Raw genomic sequence first — 16,494 nt, forward strand, 5'->3', positions numbered from 1 at the left:
GATTGAGCTGTAGTCAAAAGGATCTTCCTGACACATCTGTAGCTTTCCCTGGTTGCACAATAAGGTCCTACATCACACCCTCACTTTTCCATCTCATTAGTCTACACACCTTTCTTTTGACACAGCTGCTGCCTCACCCTGGCTGTCAGTAGCAACTGTCCATCATGTAGCTTAGATTTCAGACCATTAGTGCAACATCAATGACAACGTACAACATAGAGCAAATCACAATGATAAGGCAGTGTTTTCTGTCTCATGGATATCCAAGGCACTCTGATGCGCTGCAGCAACTTATTAAGGCATAGGCAAGGGTTTGAAATGGGGATAAAAGATTGTGTTTTAACTAAGACGAAACAAGTTTTTTTCTTTTTACTGAAAGTAGAATCTCTGTGTCTTTTGCTTCCCGAGTGAAGAAAAGTTGTACTTCATCCTGAAAATTATGTGAAACTATTGCAGATACAGTGAGCCTCGTAACATGTTTTGGTGTTGATTGTTGTCATGGCTTTGTCTTTTTGAGTCCTGGTATATGAAGGTGGTTTGGGGGGGGGGGAGGGTTGCTATTTTTTTGATGTTATAACATCTGCATTTGATTGCCAGTTGGGGTCATGTAAAATCACACAGATGAGGGGACAACCACTTCTGTTAAGTGACATCTGCTTGCAGTGGCAGCCAGATGTGATCAGTGATGACACAAAGTTAATGTACATGTCACTGACAACATGTGTGAGAGGAACAGGGATTGACAGCCTCAGATTGTCTGTGTCAGTGATCTAAAAGAGGCACTAATACACCGGTAGACCTGAGCTGTCCTTTAGTTCGTCATCATGCAACTGTTGACAATTTAAGCATTCATTAATCTCACCTTTTTGGTAATCATTTCCTGTTGCTTGTATCTGTCAGCACTCATTGCATGTTTTTTCGTGTTCATTTCAGGATCCCGTTCAAGATTGGACAACCAAAAAAACAGATTGTCTCTAAAACTGTAAGTCACAAGAACAAACTTTTACTCTATCCAGACATTCAGGTAAAACAGCAGTTTAAAAGCTGTAGTTGTTGAGCTTCACGAATGGCACAGACCACACGAATAGTAGTCTAAATACTGTCGTCCACAAAGATTTATTAGATGTCAATTTGTCTAAGTCTTTCAAGGGGGCTGAGGTGGTTACCTTGAAGTGACAGTGAGAGGGTGTTCTTCTTGCTGGAGAAAACCACTTCCACCATAATAGGTTTGTGGCCTGGCATTTAGACTGTGAGACAGGGATTCCAGCTTCCTGTGCCATCCTAGGCAAAAACCATGGAGTGGGAGAGATGGTGACAGCTGTGAGTAGGTCCAAACTCAGATTAACTCTGAGATTAAAGCAAAGTTTTACTGTGGGAGTCACAGACTAACAAACAGCTCAGTTTTATCACAATACCTACAAAGGCAATTGTATCATGATATAATTCTGCGGTACATGATGCATTATAGTACACCGCAATATCTATGTTTAAAAAAGACCTTAAAAAGTGAAAAACATTGTATACATTCAGTACAAGCGGTGTCACTGTTGTATGGATTATTAAGATTATTCTATAGTTTACGTTCCCTTGAGTGAGTGTGGAAGGGTCCTGATTTATTTATTACAATGGCTACCACACAACCAGAACAACCTGACACCAATCACTTTATCAGATCCAGTTTTCCTACCCAAGGAACACATTAAGGAGTGGTGGTGAATACGAGTGCATGGTTAGCACGTACAGTAATGCATGGTCAAACTGGTTTTTATCACCAAAAGTTGCTAGTAATATAACTGGTATACAGAAGAGTGCAATAAGTATCTGCCTCAGAATAGCAAATCTAGTCTTGTAGATAAATTCAATGGGAAAATCAGTTAATCTCAGAAGAATGAGTAAAAAAACTAAATGAACACCAGATCTCAACACAAGTGCCCAACACCACATAGCCTGCAGTTACACATGCACACCCCCACACAACAGTGCTCTGAAAAATTCCAGCCAAACAAACAACCAAAGCTGGAATTAAAGTATGAGCGTCAACCACAGTAGCACACCAAAATGTTACTCCAAACAGAAACGTCCACACTAACCAAAATGTCCAAGATGCCAACAAAGAGATAACCAAGCTACTGCAAAGCTCACAGCAATTCAAAATAGTTAATAGAGTCAAAGCTACCAGACAAAACTAACAAGTTAAATATTGTACGCCAGGTACAAATTAAGGAGTAGTGACACATAAGTGTTCTTGGTTAGCACATACAGTAATGCATGGCCAAACTGTTTTTTATCACTGGAAATTGCTACTAATATAATTCCCAAACAACACTCCTCTGAAAAACTTCTAGCATCAAACAACCAAAGCTGTAATTAAAGTATGAGCATCAACCACAGCAGCACACCAAAATGTTACCAAGTTACATATTTTACAACACTATTCAAGTTTAAGTCTACAAATAAACCACTTAAACCTACTTAACTGAGAGACTCATTTGGCTATATTCGCCAAAAAGGATATCTGAAACCCTAAATTCATGGACTTAACAGCTGAGCAAAATACTAGTGCTGCTCTCTTCCAACCGCAAAAACTCTAAATTGATGTACCCGATCCAAACTAATGTTATTTAGAACTGCAATACTAATGATCTGAACTTCTAGAACTTCCTAAGATGTTAGTCACAGTCTAAAATACCATAACAACTTTCGGCTGTACTCAAAAAGCAATTCAATTTAGATGACCATTTAGCAAACTGCAAACTAAGTTGATTAACAAGGGCCCAAACTTTAATCTTACCAGTAGGTCTAAAGATCCTGGACAAGGAAGGAAGGAGTCCACGCAAGAGGTTTAGTTAAATATAAAATAATTTATTAAACATAACCTAGTCATTTTACCTGCATTTCAGCTGCTCAAACCACTGTCCGTCAATCCTGGTGCATAATCCTACAGGTAAAGACCGTGAATACAGTGGGGCAAAAAAGTATTTAGTCAGCCACCGATTGTGCAAGTTCCCCCACTTAAAATGATGACAGAGGTCAGTAATTTGCACCAGAGGTACACTTCAACTGTGAGAGACAGAATGTGAAAAAAAAAAATCCATGAATTCACATGGTAGGATTTGTAAAGAATTTATTCGTAAATTAGGGTGGAAAATAAGTATTTGGTCACCTCAAACAAGGAAAATCTCTGGCTCTCACAGACCTGTAACGTCTTCTGTAAGAAGCTTTTCTGTCCCCCACTCGTTACCTGTATGAATGGCACCTGTTTGAACTCATCATCTGTATAAAAGACACCTGTCCACAGCCTCAAACAGTCAGACTCCAAACTCCGCCATGGCCAAGACCAAAGAGCTTTCGAAGGACACCAGGAAAAGTATTGTAGACCTGCACCAGACTGGGAAGAGTGAATCTACAATAGGCAAGCAGCTTGGTGTGAAAAAATCAACTGTGGGAGCAATCATCAGAAAATGGAAGACATACAAGACCACTGATAATCTCCCTCGATCTGGGGCTCCACGCAAGATCTCATCCCGTGGGGTCAAAATGATCATGAGAACGGTGAGCAAAGATCCCAGAACCACACGGGGGGACCTGGTGAATGACCTGCAGAGAGCTGGGACCAAAGTAACAAAGGTCGCCATCAGTAACACACTACAACGGCAGGGAATCAAATCCCGCAGTGCCAGACGTGTTCCGCTGCTGAAGCCAGTGCGTGTCCAGGCCCGTCTGAAGTTTGCCAGAGAGCACATGGATGATACAGCAGAGGATTGGGAGAATGTCATGTGGTCAAATGAAACCAAAGTAGAACTTTTTGGTATAAACTCAACTCGTCGTGTTTGGAGGAAGAAGAATACTGAGTTGCATCCCAAGAACACCATACCTACTGTGAAGCATGGGGGTGGAAACATCATGCTATGGGGCTGTTTTTCTGCCAAGGGGACAGGACGACTGATCCGTGTTAAGGACAGAATGAATGGGGCCATGTATCGTGAGATTTTGAGCCAAAACCTCCTTCCATCAGTGAGAACTTTGAAGACGAAACGAGGCTGTGTCTTCCAACATGACACTGATCCAAAACACACCGCCCGGGCAACAAAGGAGTGGCTCCGTAAGAAGCATTTGAAAGTCCTGGAGTGGCCTAGCCAGTCTCCAGACCTCAACCCCATAGAAAATCTGTGGCGGGAGTTGAAAGTCCGTGTTGCTCGGCGACAGCCCCAAAACATCACTGCTCTCGAGAAGATCTGCATGGAGGAATGGGCCAAAATACCAGCTACTGTGTGTGCAAACCTGGTAAAGACCTATAGTAAACGTTTGACCTCTGTTATTGCCAACAAAGGTTATGTTACAAAGTATTGAGTTGTATTTTTGTTATTGACCAAATACTTATTTTCCACCCTGATTTACGAATAAATTCTTTACAAATCCTACCATGTGGATTCATGGATTTTTTTTTCACATTCTGTCTCTCACAGTTGAAGTGTACCTCTGGTGCAAATTACTGACCTCTGTCATCATTTTAGGTGGGAGAACTTGCACAATCGGTGGCTGACTAAATACTTTTTTGCCCCACTGTATGTCCAAGTGGGAAAACAAATGCCTTCTGAAGTAATCATTGTTGCTGGAAACAATTATATTTCGCACATGTATTTATTGTCCGTTACAATTTTTGGAGTCATTATTTGTACTATGCCAAAATGCTAATATACCTGCAATGCATTCTTTATTTTAGGTTGAAAGAGACTTTGAGCGAGAATATGACAAACTCCAAAAGTAAGTTTCCATTATGCTTTATAAGACTAATGAGGTAGACAGTGACTAAAGTTTCTCTGTGTTATTCAGAGTTACATTGGTATTAAAATAAACATTTTATATTTTACAAAAATATGCATGTGTTACCAAGTGTTTTCATGTTCATGTATTGTTTGTTTTAGCTTGGTGCTTTGTATATATTCAATATCTTAATGTCTGTCATTAGTCCTTCTGCCAACAAAAAAAAATGTGTAATGTTTTTGTATTATTTATTTTATTCTCATGAAATGACTTAATTTACAATTACTAGTCAGGATTATAAAGTAAATAAGAAATCTGAAATAACTAACAGTTATTTTGACTGCATATTTACATTTTAAGTATTCCTTTTTGCACATGTAGTTTTTCTTTTTTCTTTTCCAGCTTTTGGTAGTTTTGGACACTGTTTTTTCTTGACATGAAATATTAAGACATTTCAAACTTGGCCACAGCTGAAATATCAAATTTTTACAATTTAATGTCATCATGGATATAGAAATTCTGTTAATGGTCTTTATTTCAGTTTCTCTGTGAAACAAAGGCAAGTAGGGATCACATAATTTAAAATTCAAAACTTGTAAGCTCAGTACATCAGGCCCAGTCTTACTGGGAGGCTGAGGTTACAAAAACTCCCTGAGGGCCCAGCAAAATGAGTGGGAGCATCATTTTCCTCTCAGGTTTTGTTGAGTAGGAGGGCCCTTTATCAGGAAGGTGTGGTGCCAATAGACCTTATAGATGAGTCAGAGCAGCAGGCATGTAGAGACATTTAGGTTCTCCACCCTAGAGATCCATATCAACACTTCATGGTGCTCCTGTGGTCTAAATGCAGTATACTTAGTAGTAACTGATACCTGTGTTTGCAGTTTGTCCATCTGACTGAAGACATTTAAATTCTTCTAGTACAAAAATAATCTGTACTTTAACACTCTCCCATATTGAAGTATAGACCAATTTCAACATCATTTTAATTTTAGTGTTTGAATAATCTCTATGATCTATAACATAGAAAGCTCTATTTTCTATTATCTGTAGTACCAGCAGTGTAAAACAGATTTCAATCTCATAGAACTAGCCTTGACGAGAAGAACAGGCAAAACCCAAATGAGATCTGAAAGGTTACATGCAGATGTATATAGTCTCTCTGTATGTGCACACTTTTCCTCTATAACCTGTTGCATCCTCCAAATTGATGATGGTCATATCTTGCCCTCATATCCTGTGTACATCCTGCTGGAAACATACCTGATAATTTCCTCTGAGCCTGAAATATCATTGCTTTGTTATCTGCATGTAGTGTAAAAGTGGCTTTAAAGTGCTAGCTGATAAAGCATTTAACACAAGATCATCTTATTCCTTCCGCTATATACGAAGCATATTTGTACTTCATATGTGTTAAGTATAAGTAGGTATTGACTTGTGGGTTCAGACAAAATTTAAACACTATTGTGGAACAGTAAGTGAAATTCCACAACTTAACCAATATGGATCACAGTGTTTTACTTTTTCTTTGTCGATGTTATTTGATCACTTTTTAAGATCAATATTTTGTAATAGCAGTATAGGAAATCCAAATGTCCTAATATACGGCTGTGCAAGTCTATGTGAAAAAAGTTAAACTATTTCAGTGACAAACTTAAATTAGTCATGTCTAGAGGTATTAAAATTTGATTTAGTCTGGTACAATTCTTGGTTTTAGAGTGATTTACATGGAATTGCAGTTTCTAACCTCAGTCTTGTGTGAAAAGCAATGAGCCGGAAAGCAAATCAGAGTAAAATGGTCATGTTGCAATGTATAAGTGATATATTCAGCAATTTTCTTTAAAAGTCTTGAATGCCTTTCGTTTTCACCACCCTGTGTGGCATGGTGGCTGTGGCTGCATGGGTAGAAGGTTTGGGGCATAGGTACAAGGAGCAGCAGCTGTTCCAGTAGGTTACTCTATTAGCACCTTTTGGGAAGAGACTCCACGCTGGCATGGCACTCATCCAGGATGGCTCTCTCTCACCATCAGTTCTGACAGAGAAGGGAAAATGCAGCAGTATTTTTAAGTAGGTGGTAGTGTCTGGAACATGACTTTCACATGCACAAATAACCATCACAAGAATATATTCTGAGTGTACTGGGCTCAGAGCGCACTGGTTTGTTTACATAGTAAGATACTTTCACCCACTATCTTACAAACTAATATGCATGACTGGCAGGATTATGTTTTTTTTTTTAAATTTTCCTGATATTATATTTTTGCTTGGTATTGCTTAGTCTAGTATTGCAGTCTAAACATTTAGTTTGAGTTGTCAAATATCTCTACTTTATGTAATCTCAGACAGAAATGCTAAGATTGACAACATATTACAATTTCAAAATGTTTATGACAATGTCAGAATCAGTTATCAAGTTGCGGCTCTAACAACAAAATGTTATCATATGAAGATTTTATGTCACCTCAGAGTTTAATTGATGCAAAAATGTTCTCAACAACAGAGGAAAACTGTGATGACCTGAACTTGTCACACTGACTCTCCTCGTCCAAATATGTGCTAAAAATTGACTTAATGTAGTGAGACGAACACAGGAAGAATCTCTCTTGATTACTAGATACTCTCCAAATCTTGCCTGAAGCATTGATGATAAATTTACTACAATTTGAAATGCCTGTTTCTGGATATTTGAAACATAAGCGTGCATTTTCATTAATTTAGAGAAAGCCTAATATAGCTTGTGAGACCTAGTTCTATCTAATTGGTGAGAGGGACACAAGAAGTTACTGTGGAGATTGTTCTGACAGACTGTTTTTTTCTTTCCCGTGGTGTGAACAGTATGGGATGAAATTACATCATTTACTGCAAATGACATTTTAGGAACAACCTCCATCTGGTCTGTGGTGATTTAGTATAAAATCCTTTAACGTCAAAAGAAACAAAAGCTTAAAGAGAACATGTTCTGTTTAAAAATATATATATATAAAAAAAGAATTTTACTATTTGTCCTTTCTTGGATAAACAAACAAAAGAATAAAAGAAAATCCATTTGCAGATGAAAATCTAAAACCAAAGTTGTCTGTATGTTGCATTTTGGGAGACTTGAACTTTTCTTTACGGTCCTGTAAATGCTGCTTTTTAAATCAGCAGTCATTTTCAAACCCTTCAGTTTAACAGTTTAGATTTGGTTAGTGTACCTGTGAGTATCCTCAATCGTTCTTTGTTTCCCAGCTGCTAAACCGAAAAAAAATCTAAAACGTTTAATTGGAGCCGCTTGACTTCCAGTTTTGGTTTGCAGCTCTGAAAGAGCTCTACTTGTTCTGCTAGTGTCTTTATATCTTGTGGACATGCACAAAAATGGGATTACCGTTACTGACTTCCTATTTAATATTGTTCTTGAAAAACAAGGATGGAAGCAAAACCTGACTGCACCACATTTTTCATCAAATAGGAGTAGTGTTATGAAGGTAGTCTCAGGGGAGATTCTAAACCCCTTGTTTGCCTTAATTGATATAATGAATGGCATGTGTTTTCAGCCTCCATAGTCTGGTAATTGCCATTTTTAACACACATCAATGGAATATGTGCAGTGGAATGATTGAAGACGTTAATGCTTTTGAGCGGAAATGTAGTTGACTGAAGGATTCACACTGTTGTTAATTAGCTAACAGATTTTATGTGGAATCAGTCGAATGTGTAATTCCTTCTTAATCCATATTGTTTTATGTCTTTTTTCGAGGTTTGTGTTTTCTTTATCCTTGTCAATGTTTTTGTCCAACTGAACGGGTTCAGAGGGATTCAGGGATGAATCGATTTGAAAGTATGCATTCCTACTTTTGTAACAGTGGAAAATTTTTAAAAGTTCAGGCCTTGATTTCAATTTTTTAGCATTTAAACAGCATATATCAATTGATAAACCTGAAGGTATCAGTAAAACCAGGCTCACATTAGCAGATACCAACGTTTGACTGATGTATTAATGCATGCCTACAGCTCATAAAGTAAATCTTGACTTCAGTATAGGTTATTAATTAATCCAAGTTAGGATAACTGATTCTTTACTGTACTACGAGACAAGAAGCGCTCTGATAATCAGTCTTCTGCTTGTCCCACAGGCTGGAGGATCAGACGAAAAAGCTTCACAAAGACATGAAGAAAAGCACAGAGGCAGATTTAGGTATGTTCTGTCACTTACTTGGCGTTGCCGCCTGGTGAGCCATTGATCAGCACTTGTTCACCAACATACTTGATGTTACTTGGCATGTTTTTCAGGGCCAGAAAGATGTTTGGGTGCCTGTGTTTTTCTTTTTTTTTTCCTGTGCTGTGTTCGATCTCCAAATGATATGACATGAAACAATTGTGTGTGAGTCTCTACCTTAATCATTTCCTTTTTTAGGCTTTTGTAGCTGTCATAGCAGGTGTGTTTTTTGTTTTTTGACCATGTGATCTATATTCAGTTGGGGATCCTGGTTTACCATCTCTGCCATCATTTATCCATGTATTTGTCTGCCACAAAACTCTTGTTTACTAAAGATTTATTTGCCGATTTGCTGGTTTTGTGTTTTTGTATTTGGGAAGTGGTAGTAGATATGGCCTGTGGTAAGTAGTCACTTGTGGGGGTGGAAGAGCGGGGACGGATGGAGCAGTGAGAGACTTCTTCATTTCCTCTCCTTTGTGCTCTGCAATATGAATGTCTGCATCATCAAAGTGTCATAGCTGTCAGGGCCTCATTATCGTTAATGGATTCCATCTGTTGCACAGGTCCCATCTCCACTAACTGCTACCAAACAAAGAACTGGACCTACTCTGCATGTCAGCACTGCATTTAATACACTTCTCTCTGTATCAAGCCAAATGTGTTTATATGCAGCACTCTAGCGAACGTGCTGACAGTCATCTGGTGAGGGCCAGTAATGTCTTTTTAAGGGATGCTCCTGTACACATGCCAAATTAGGCTAAATAACAGAAGGCAAATAAAATATGTTAACTTCTCTTGCCTCAGGAAATTGTAAAGGACATGAATTTCACCTTCTCCCTCACTGCTAATAACGAGCCCTCAGGTCACCTTTTGATTTTCACGACCCTGTAATTAAAATGTTTGTCAGATCAAGCAATGTATTACTTGTGCAAACTGAGAGAGATGCAGAAACGCTACACCGTGATAATTGATTGGTTGAAAATTGGTCCCAGGGGAGTGTGAAATGACCAATGACTGTTCCAAATCTCTGTAAAGCCCATATTCAGTGCAGCTCCTGTCGTCAGCTTGTGTCTCCTCAGTGCAGCTCATTTGTTTTGACAGTGAAGCCATATACTGATACATGCTCTGTGTCTAAACAAAGTGGCACGAGTGCAGATTAACGGTAATTGATGCTGTCAGTGTAGAAAAATGGCATAAATTCTCGTTGCACTGGTGAATATTCAGCGCGGCAGGCAGCCCCACCACCCCCTCAGATTTTTACAATGGGGGCAGCACTGTGCCATTCGAGTTGTGCACTTCCCGACAGGCTCACTTTTGAATACCCTACTTCATATAAAGTGATGAAACGCTTAAAGCTTCAGTTTAATCCACAAAAATTGCGTCCACAATTTCAGAACAATGTAAGAGTCTTACATGGAATTAGATTAAAATGTGTAGATGCAGACATCTTCAGTAACCATTTACAAAATCGGTATTTCTGTTTTCACGAAGTTAACTGTGTTTTAATAGTATTTTCTGCTTTGTGTGTTGCATGCATATTTGCATGGCTGACAGCCATGTCTAAGGCAGCAGTGAAGATTTCCGCAGACCTCTTGAGTAACCCGCTGTGTGAGCAGGATCAGGCCTTCCTGGACTCTATGACTGCTTTAGATACAGCCATGAGAAGGATGGATGCCTTCAACCAAGAAAAGGTAAGACTCTTTCCCACACTTGGCATCTTTATTATATTGCTCTTTTTCTGTTTTGGCTTTTTGACACAGTGATTTTCTTCAAATCGTTTGAAAAAATTCCGTTTCTAACAAGCAAAGTAGGACACTAAACAAGGGTTAGTTTTTTTGTTTTTGTTTTTTTGAAAATGCATGTTTTCATATTTGTCAATATTGTGCTGCCTGTGGACTAAAAACTATCCGTATGTCTTTCCTTCTGCTGTTTTTGAAAAGCATCTGTGGTATGATCCTCTATAAGCTCAAGCTACTGGTTATCAGCTGTGAAAATTGATGCATTTGTGACTCACTGGTGTCTAAAATAACTCATACAATGGATGGGCCTTCTCTGAAGAGGAAAACATGCCTTGCCACAAAATTCACAAGAGTAACTCACAGCTTATGTGCTGAGGTCTGTTGTATTTCTTGCATTACTTCCTAATACATTTGGCTTCAGGTAAAAACATTTTTTTTTTTTTTGCATTGGTAGGTCACCCAATATGTTCTTGATGGATTACAGGAACTTTATTCCTCCCTCGGGGTGGAGTACCTATGATCAGCTTGAACACTGTAAACCTCTCAGAGCCGTACTTCTGGCAAACCCAACCTGAAATCCTTCCAACACTTGTCCCGTCCTTCATGTACATTTCATATCATATTTTACATATTTTTCTTTCTGCTTAGATATTTGCAGCGCTTGCATTTGGGAAACCATTTCTTTTTTCTTATTATTCTTGTATGTTTTGTCCTAAGGGCCAGCAGCAGACAGACCGGCATGTCTGTCTTTCCAGAACTGTAAGCGGTACAGCGTATTCTTGCTCGCTCTTCCACAGCTGTACTCTGTGAAGATCTCTCTGGCTGTCAGGGCTCTTCATATTATTTGCTGGGCGCCCTTCACTTTTTGATTAGAATCATCGCCACAGGTAGTTATAATGTGAATCATAGTGGCACTGCATGTGTGGATCCTCAAGGCACTACGCTGTGGAGGGTTTGAAAAGAGGAAAAAAATACAGGAGAGAACATAGGAGATCACACTAAGGCATATACCGATTGACTTTTTTCCATCTGTGTTTTCTTGACTCATTGCCCCGCTAGTAGGTGTTCTAGGCTTTTCACATTTGCTGCCTTAAAAATATTCCCCTTTCTTTTCATATTTTGCTGTGAACCAAAATGATTTCATAACCTTTCCCACAACAATGATCCAACAAGGGGGAGAAAATGAATTCCTTTGCAAACGGTGGGTAATGTTGTTATTCCATGGTAAAGCTGTAGTATAAGTATTTCAGGCATAACAGGCCATCTGTCACCTGGAAATATACATATTGAGCATTGAAGAGTTGATTTCATATTTTCTGGGAAACCTCAGGGGCTGGACTCGGTTTCCATAGATAATCAAGCTGTAACCTTCCTCAGTGTATATAAGTGAAGCAATGTCCATGTTCCAGAAATTAAAGTGACGACTGACAAAAGTCCTCACTTTAAATGAGCATACTGTCTTGAGCTGGTAAATAAATGTCATCCTAATGTTCAGTGTTTGTATATGAGATTAAGTGTCGCTGGTCTTGTCTCCTGGCTTTACTTGTTAGGATATACTTCCGTGCTACTCAGGCAAACTCAGTATTATTGTTTTGAGAATAAAACATACTAAAAGCACAAGACAGCATCCAAGCAGATATTCTGCAGCTGTCATTTATTTTCCTTTCCTTTCCTTGATTCTTCAGCTTTTAAGTCTTTCAGACTTGCTTTGCTCACGGCTCATCAAATTTTACAGGAGCCATTTTGAGTGACTAGACAAAGTAAAATGTAGGTTGGACTGAGCGTGTGGGTTTGTGACCCAGGGTGCATATGTTCCAGGACTTGGCTTGGTTGAGTGTTCAGGAGAGCACTCCTGCTGTCAGGGTGAAGTACTTTTGCATTCTTTAGATTTTTTTTCAATATCAAATTTGAAAATTTTTTTCCCATTTTCACTCAGTTTATTTTTTCATTCTGAAGGGGAAAAAACCCTACGACACACACTTGAGTGTGAATGAATAAGAAACAGCCATTCTTCCTTTTAATCTGTTTTTTTTTAAAGAAGTCACTTGTAGTTAATGCCTTTATAATGTATAGTATTGTTCACTGTCTGTGTAGCCTTCCTATTTGTCTCTGTGACTGTCACTTGTTTGAAAAAGATTGATCCACTCACTTAGATCCAGACATTTTTTCGCTTGTAAAGGACAACAGTCACCAGCTGGATAGATTTTTCTTTGTGCTTGTTTGGTTGTTTTTTTTAAACACACTTTTATTCAGAGTGGCTTTTGACAGCTAGGTCACACCTGATAGTCTCTCCACTGCTCTCAGTCCTTCTAAATAAAATCTTTGCCTTAACACAATGTTCACTTCCAGCTTTGGGCTGAGCTGTGTGGCTTCCTTTGTAGAGTGGCTACAAGTGAGCTAGAGGCAAAATAGTGATTGTGAGTACTTTCTGGTCAGTCTGTTGTGTGCATCACCTCTAGGTTTTGCTAGGTGTTTAAAAATCCAGCACAGCACTAGAACACCACTCTTAACTTCTTCCTTTAAGCTGGCTGTTGATTCTGACGGCAACAGCAGCAAAACCTTATTGCTCCAGCAAAACAGACACAAAAGCATCCACCCTTTGCTCTTCTCCGTGTTGAGACGAGATGTTCTGCCGCAGGGCCCACAAGTGAGAGAGCCAGCAGATAAAACGTGCAGCGATAATGAAGGCAGCAGTGGCCCAGGTCTGTGTGTTTATTTCTGGGGCTGAGGAGGGCGCACAGCCCCGCCGGCACACTGCTGCCGAAGCTGAGCCCCAGTGTAGATGGCGGCAGCACAGTAGAGGATGCTCCGTTTGGAGGGATATTGATTTCCTCTGCGATCTGTGTGTATTTTTGGGAGGCCTGTGTGCCGGGATGGCCTCTGCTCCGTGACTCACTGATGGAGACTGCTGCTAGAGCGCCGGCCTCAGGCTCTGCGGGGCCTCCAAGGAATAGCTCTGCCCCCCCTCTCTGTGGGAAGGGGCAGAGGGTAGAGGGCACCAGCATGCTTAAGCAAATCTGCCGCTGTTCTTCTCCCTCCTCGCTGCATGCTCTCACCTTAGAAGCAGCGGCACCGCTCGAGCTGGGGAGGGGGAGATGGTGTGAATATGTAAAACAAAGACAATGTGAATTCCCATGTACTTATTTGTTATTGGTTCTGTGTTTTCCCTCAAACCACAATCAACCATTTTGTACTTGGAAATCTGCCTGTGTGAAGCAGCGAGTGTTGCTGTATGTTCTCGTAGATGGTCAGGGCATTTTTACAAAGCACAGCTGCGATCTTGCTTCCTTGTTGTTGTGTGATTGACTGTCCTTCCAATAGCAAGTGAGCATATGATTAGTGGAGCTGCTCACTGTTCTCATGCAGCTGTCACTTCACATCTCCCTGCTTTAAATTCTCCTTCTCTGTTCCAAGCGTGTTCTCTCCACTTGACTCGATTGCCTGGTTAACTTAGCCGTGTTACGCTTGCAGATCTAGTAGCAGCAGTCATTTTGAATCTGCAATGTAAATGACTCTAGAAACTTTATTAATTGTGCTCCAACTTCTCTCGACGAGACTTGGTTCTGAGGCTGGAGGCCTCGAGATGAGATGTTCGTTTACTTCCATTTAACACCCCCCCCCCCCCCCCCCCCCTTCCCCTCCTTCCTTCCCCTGTCGGTTCTGCCAAACAGAAGGAGAATGCAGGAAAATATAAACTGTTATTGTTAAAATGTTTGTTTGTAAAGAACTTTCATCTTGTATGGCAGCCCACCCTCCACAGGAAATCATTTGGGCTTTGCTTTCATGTCCGTCCCCTGACAGTTCCATCCTTTTGTATCGCAAGCTCAATGAATATTCAGGGGTTTCTCCTCGGGGCTTGTGTACAATAAAAGAGTCAACGTCATGAAAGTTTCTTTGCAAGCCCCCCCCCCCCTTCCCCTTCCCCTTTTTTCATATGTGCTCTGTTTGAAATATACACAATTGTTGGTGTTTGTGCTGCGACTTTACATTGCAGCTAATGAGCAAGAGATGTAGAAGCTATTTGGTTCCGACTTCACTTCTGATGTAACTCAATTTGACAGTGAATAACAATTTGTAATGTCTCTTCATTTGTTAGAAAGGTGAGCAGTGCTTGTGTTAACAGCTTTTTATTTTATTTACTTTTACAGGTGAACCAGATCCAGAAGACTGTTGTCGACCCTCTGAAAAAGTAAGTGTCAGTTTCTTGTGCTGCTTCTGTGTTAAATGTCCAGCTTTAAATCTGAATCTGCAACAGGCCGCGGTCAAATAGTTTTAGTCTGCAATATTTGCATTTTTAGGAGAGCCAGATCGTGAACTTTTCGTGTGAAGTATGGTAAAAGCGATTTAGCTCAGTTGTGTCTTAAATTCCATATGTGACTGTGGAGCGATAAAAGCCCAGTGCCCCGTGTCGTTTTTACTATTTAACCTTGCTCTGCATATCTCACTAACTGAGTGGAAAGAATAGCTGCAGTGCAGGACCTTAGCAAGGCCTCCAGTGTAGTAATACGCATTATAAAAATGAACTGGGAGTTAACAGGGCTGCTGTGCTGGTAGTGTCTGGAAGAAAGTTTATTTGGTCTTCGTTCCTAATACTCGCCCCCATTTGAGGAGGCAGTGAATGCTATTCCATTCCTTAAGCCTCACTTTGCACACACACGCACACACGCGCAAAGCAGAGGTACTGAAGGGAGTGGCTGGACAATCCCACCCGTCTTCCGGAGCGCTTGTTAAGGTTTTCTTCCTCCTCCTGGCTCCTCCCAGGAGATTAAATACTGTGAAAGAGAGCATGTGCATACTGCTTGTATAGATTTCTATAAATTTGTGTTCAACTTTCTCCCCTCGTGAGACACTCGTTTTGTAAAGTAACTAATGTGAAGAGAATACTCCATCAAAATATGGATAGGTCAGGTCAGCGTGCGTGTGTGTGTGTGTGTGTGTGTGTGTGTGTGTGTGTGTGTCAACCCCTCTCTTCCTCGTGCGCTCTGGTGGCGGAGCAATGACAGGATGGAATGGTTCTAATTTCCTCTTCCTGGTGGGCGGCAGGCGGACGTGTGGGCAGGCTCAGAATATGGCAAAGGGCCCAGCTTCCTGGGCCCAGAGCTGCGGATTGGTTCAGGAGGAGAAATGTCTCAGGACACTGCACGCTCTCACACAAACATACCGACGTACACAAACACCAGCTCCGATTTTAGAGGGGGCGCTGTCTCACAAAGATGGTATTTAAGATCATAAAGTTAGGCATTTACATGAGTCTAAAACAGAACAGAGGAAGTGAGTTCATAAACAAATTTTAATGCCAAACTAAACTGACCTTTCTGTTTACTTTTTCCTTCTTAAAAACGCAACGCTATTACTTATTAGTTTATCAAAGTGTTGTCTATAGAAAACCAAGACGCACAAGCTGCTATACTTTAAAGCTTCCATTAAGATTCCATTAGTCCTCTCACTAATGAATATTTGTAACTGTTTTTCTTGTCTCAAAATACTCTTCTGGTGAACTTGTGTCATTGTAAAGACAATTAGAGAAGAGTTGAAAAGGAGAACGTTATGTTAATGGAAGACTTTCAATGGAGTGTGTGTGTGTGTGTGTGTGTGTGTGTGTGTGTGTGTGTGTGTGTGTGTCAGCTACATGATTGTGTCCATGTGATTGCTATTTCAAATTTTGGCATCCATTCTTAATGCTTAGTGTGGTAAAACGCACAATAAACAAACGAAAAAGCAGCCCCCCTCTACTCTGCCCCCATCCTGCGTTCAGTGTCTCCTCTCTCTCAGGCCCAGACGTGCGTTTCATCCACTCTG

The 16,494-nt window shown here is 40.3% G+C and overlaps 1 protein-coding gene across 1 annotated transcript in view; it reads left to right on the forward strand.

The window, feature by feature from the left end:
* bin3 (bridging integrator 3) overlaps positions 1–16,494 on the forward strand; it is a 40,455-nt gene that overhangs the window by 16,119 nt on the left and 7,842 nt on the right. The window contains exons 2-6 of the mRNA XM_082554660.1: positions 934–982; positions 4,724–4,764; positions 8,874–8,935; positions 10,511–10,647; positions 14,844–14,884. Of these exons, the coding sequence (XP_082410786.1) occupies positions 934–982; positions 4,724–4,764; positions 8,874–8,935; positions 10,511–10,647; positions 14,844–14,884 (330 nt within the window). The remainder of the gene's footprint in view (positions 1–933; positions 983–4,723; positions 4,765–8,873; positions 8,936–10,510; positions 10,648–14,843; positions 14,885–16,494) is intronic.

The sequence above is a fragment of the Aulonocara stuartgranti genome (genome assembly GCF_965226115.1).
Source record: "Aulonocara stuartgranti genome assembly, chromosome: 12".
Classification (NCBI taxonomy): Eukaryota; Metazoa; Chordata; class Actinopteri; order Cichliformes; family Cichlidae; genus Aulonocara; species Aulonocara stuartgranti.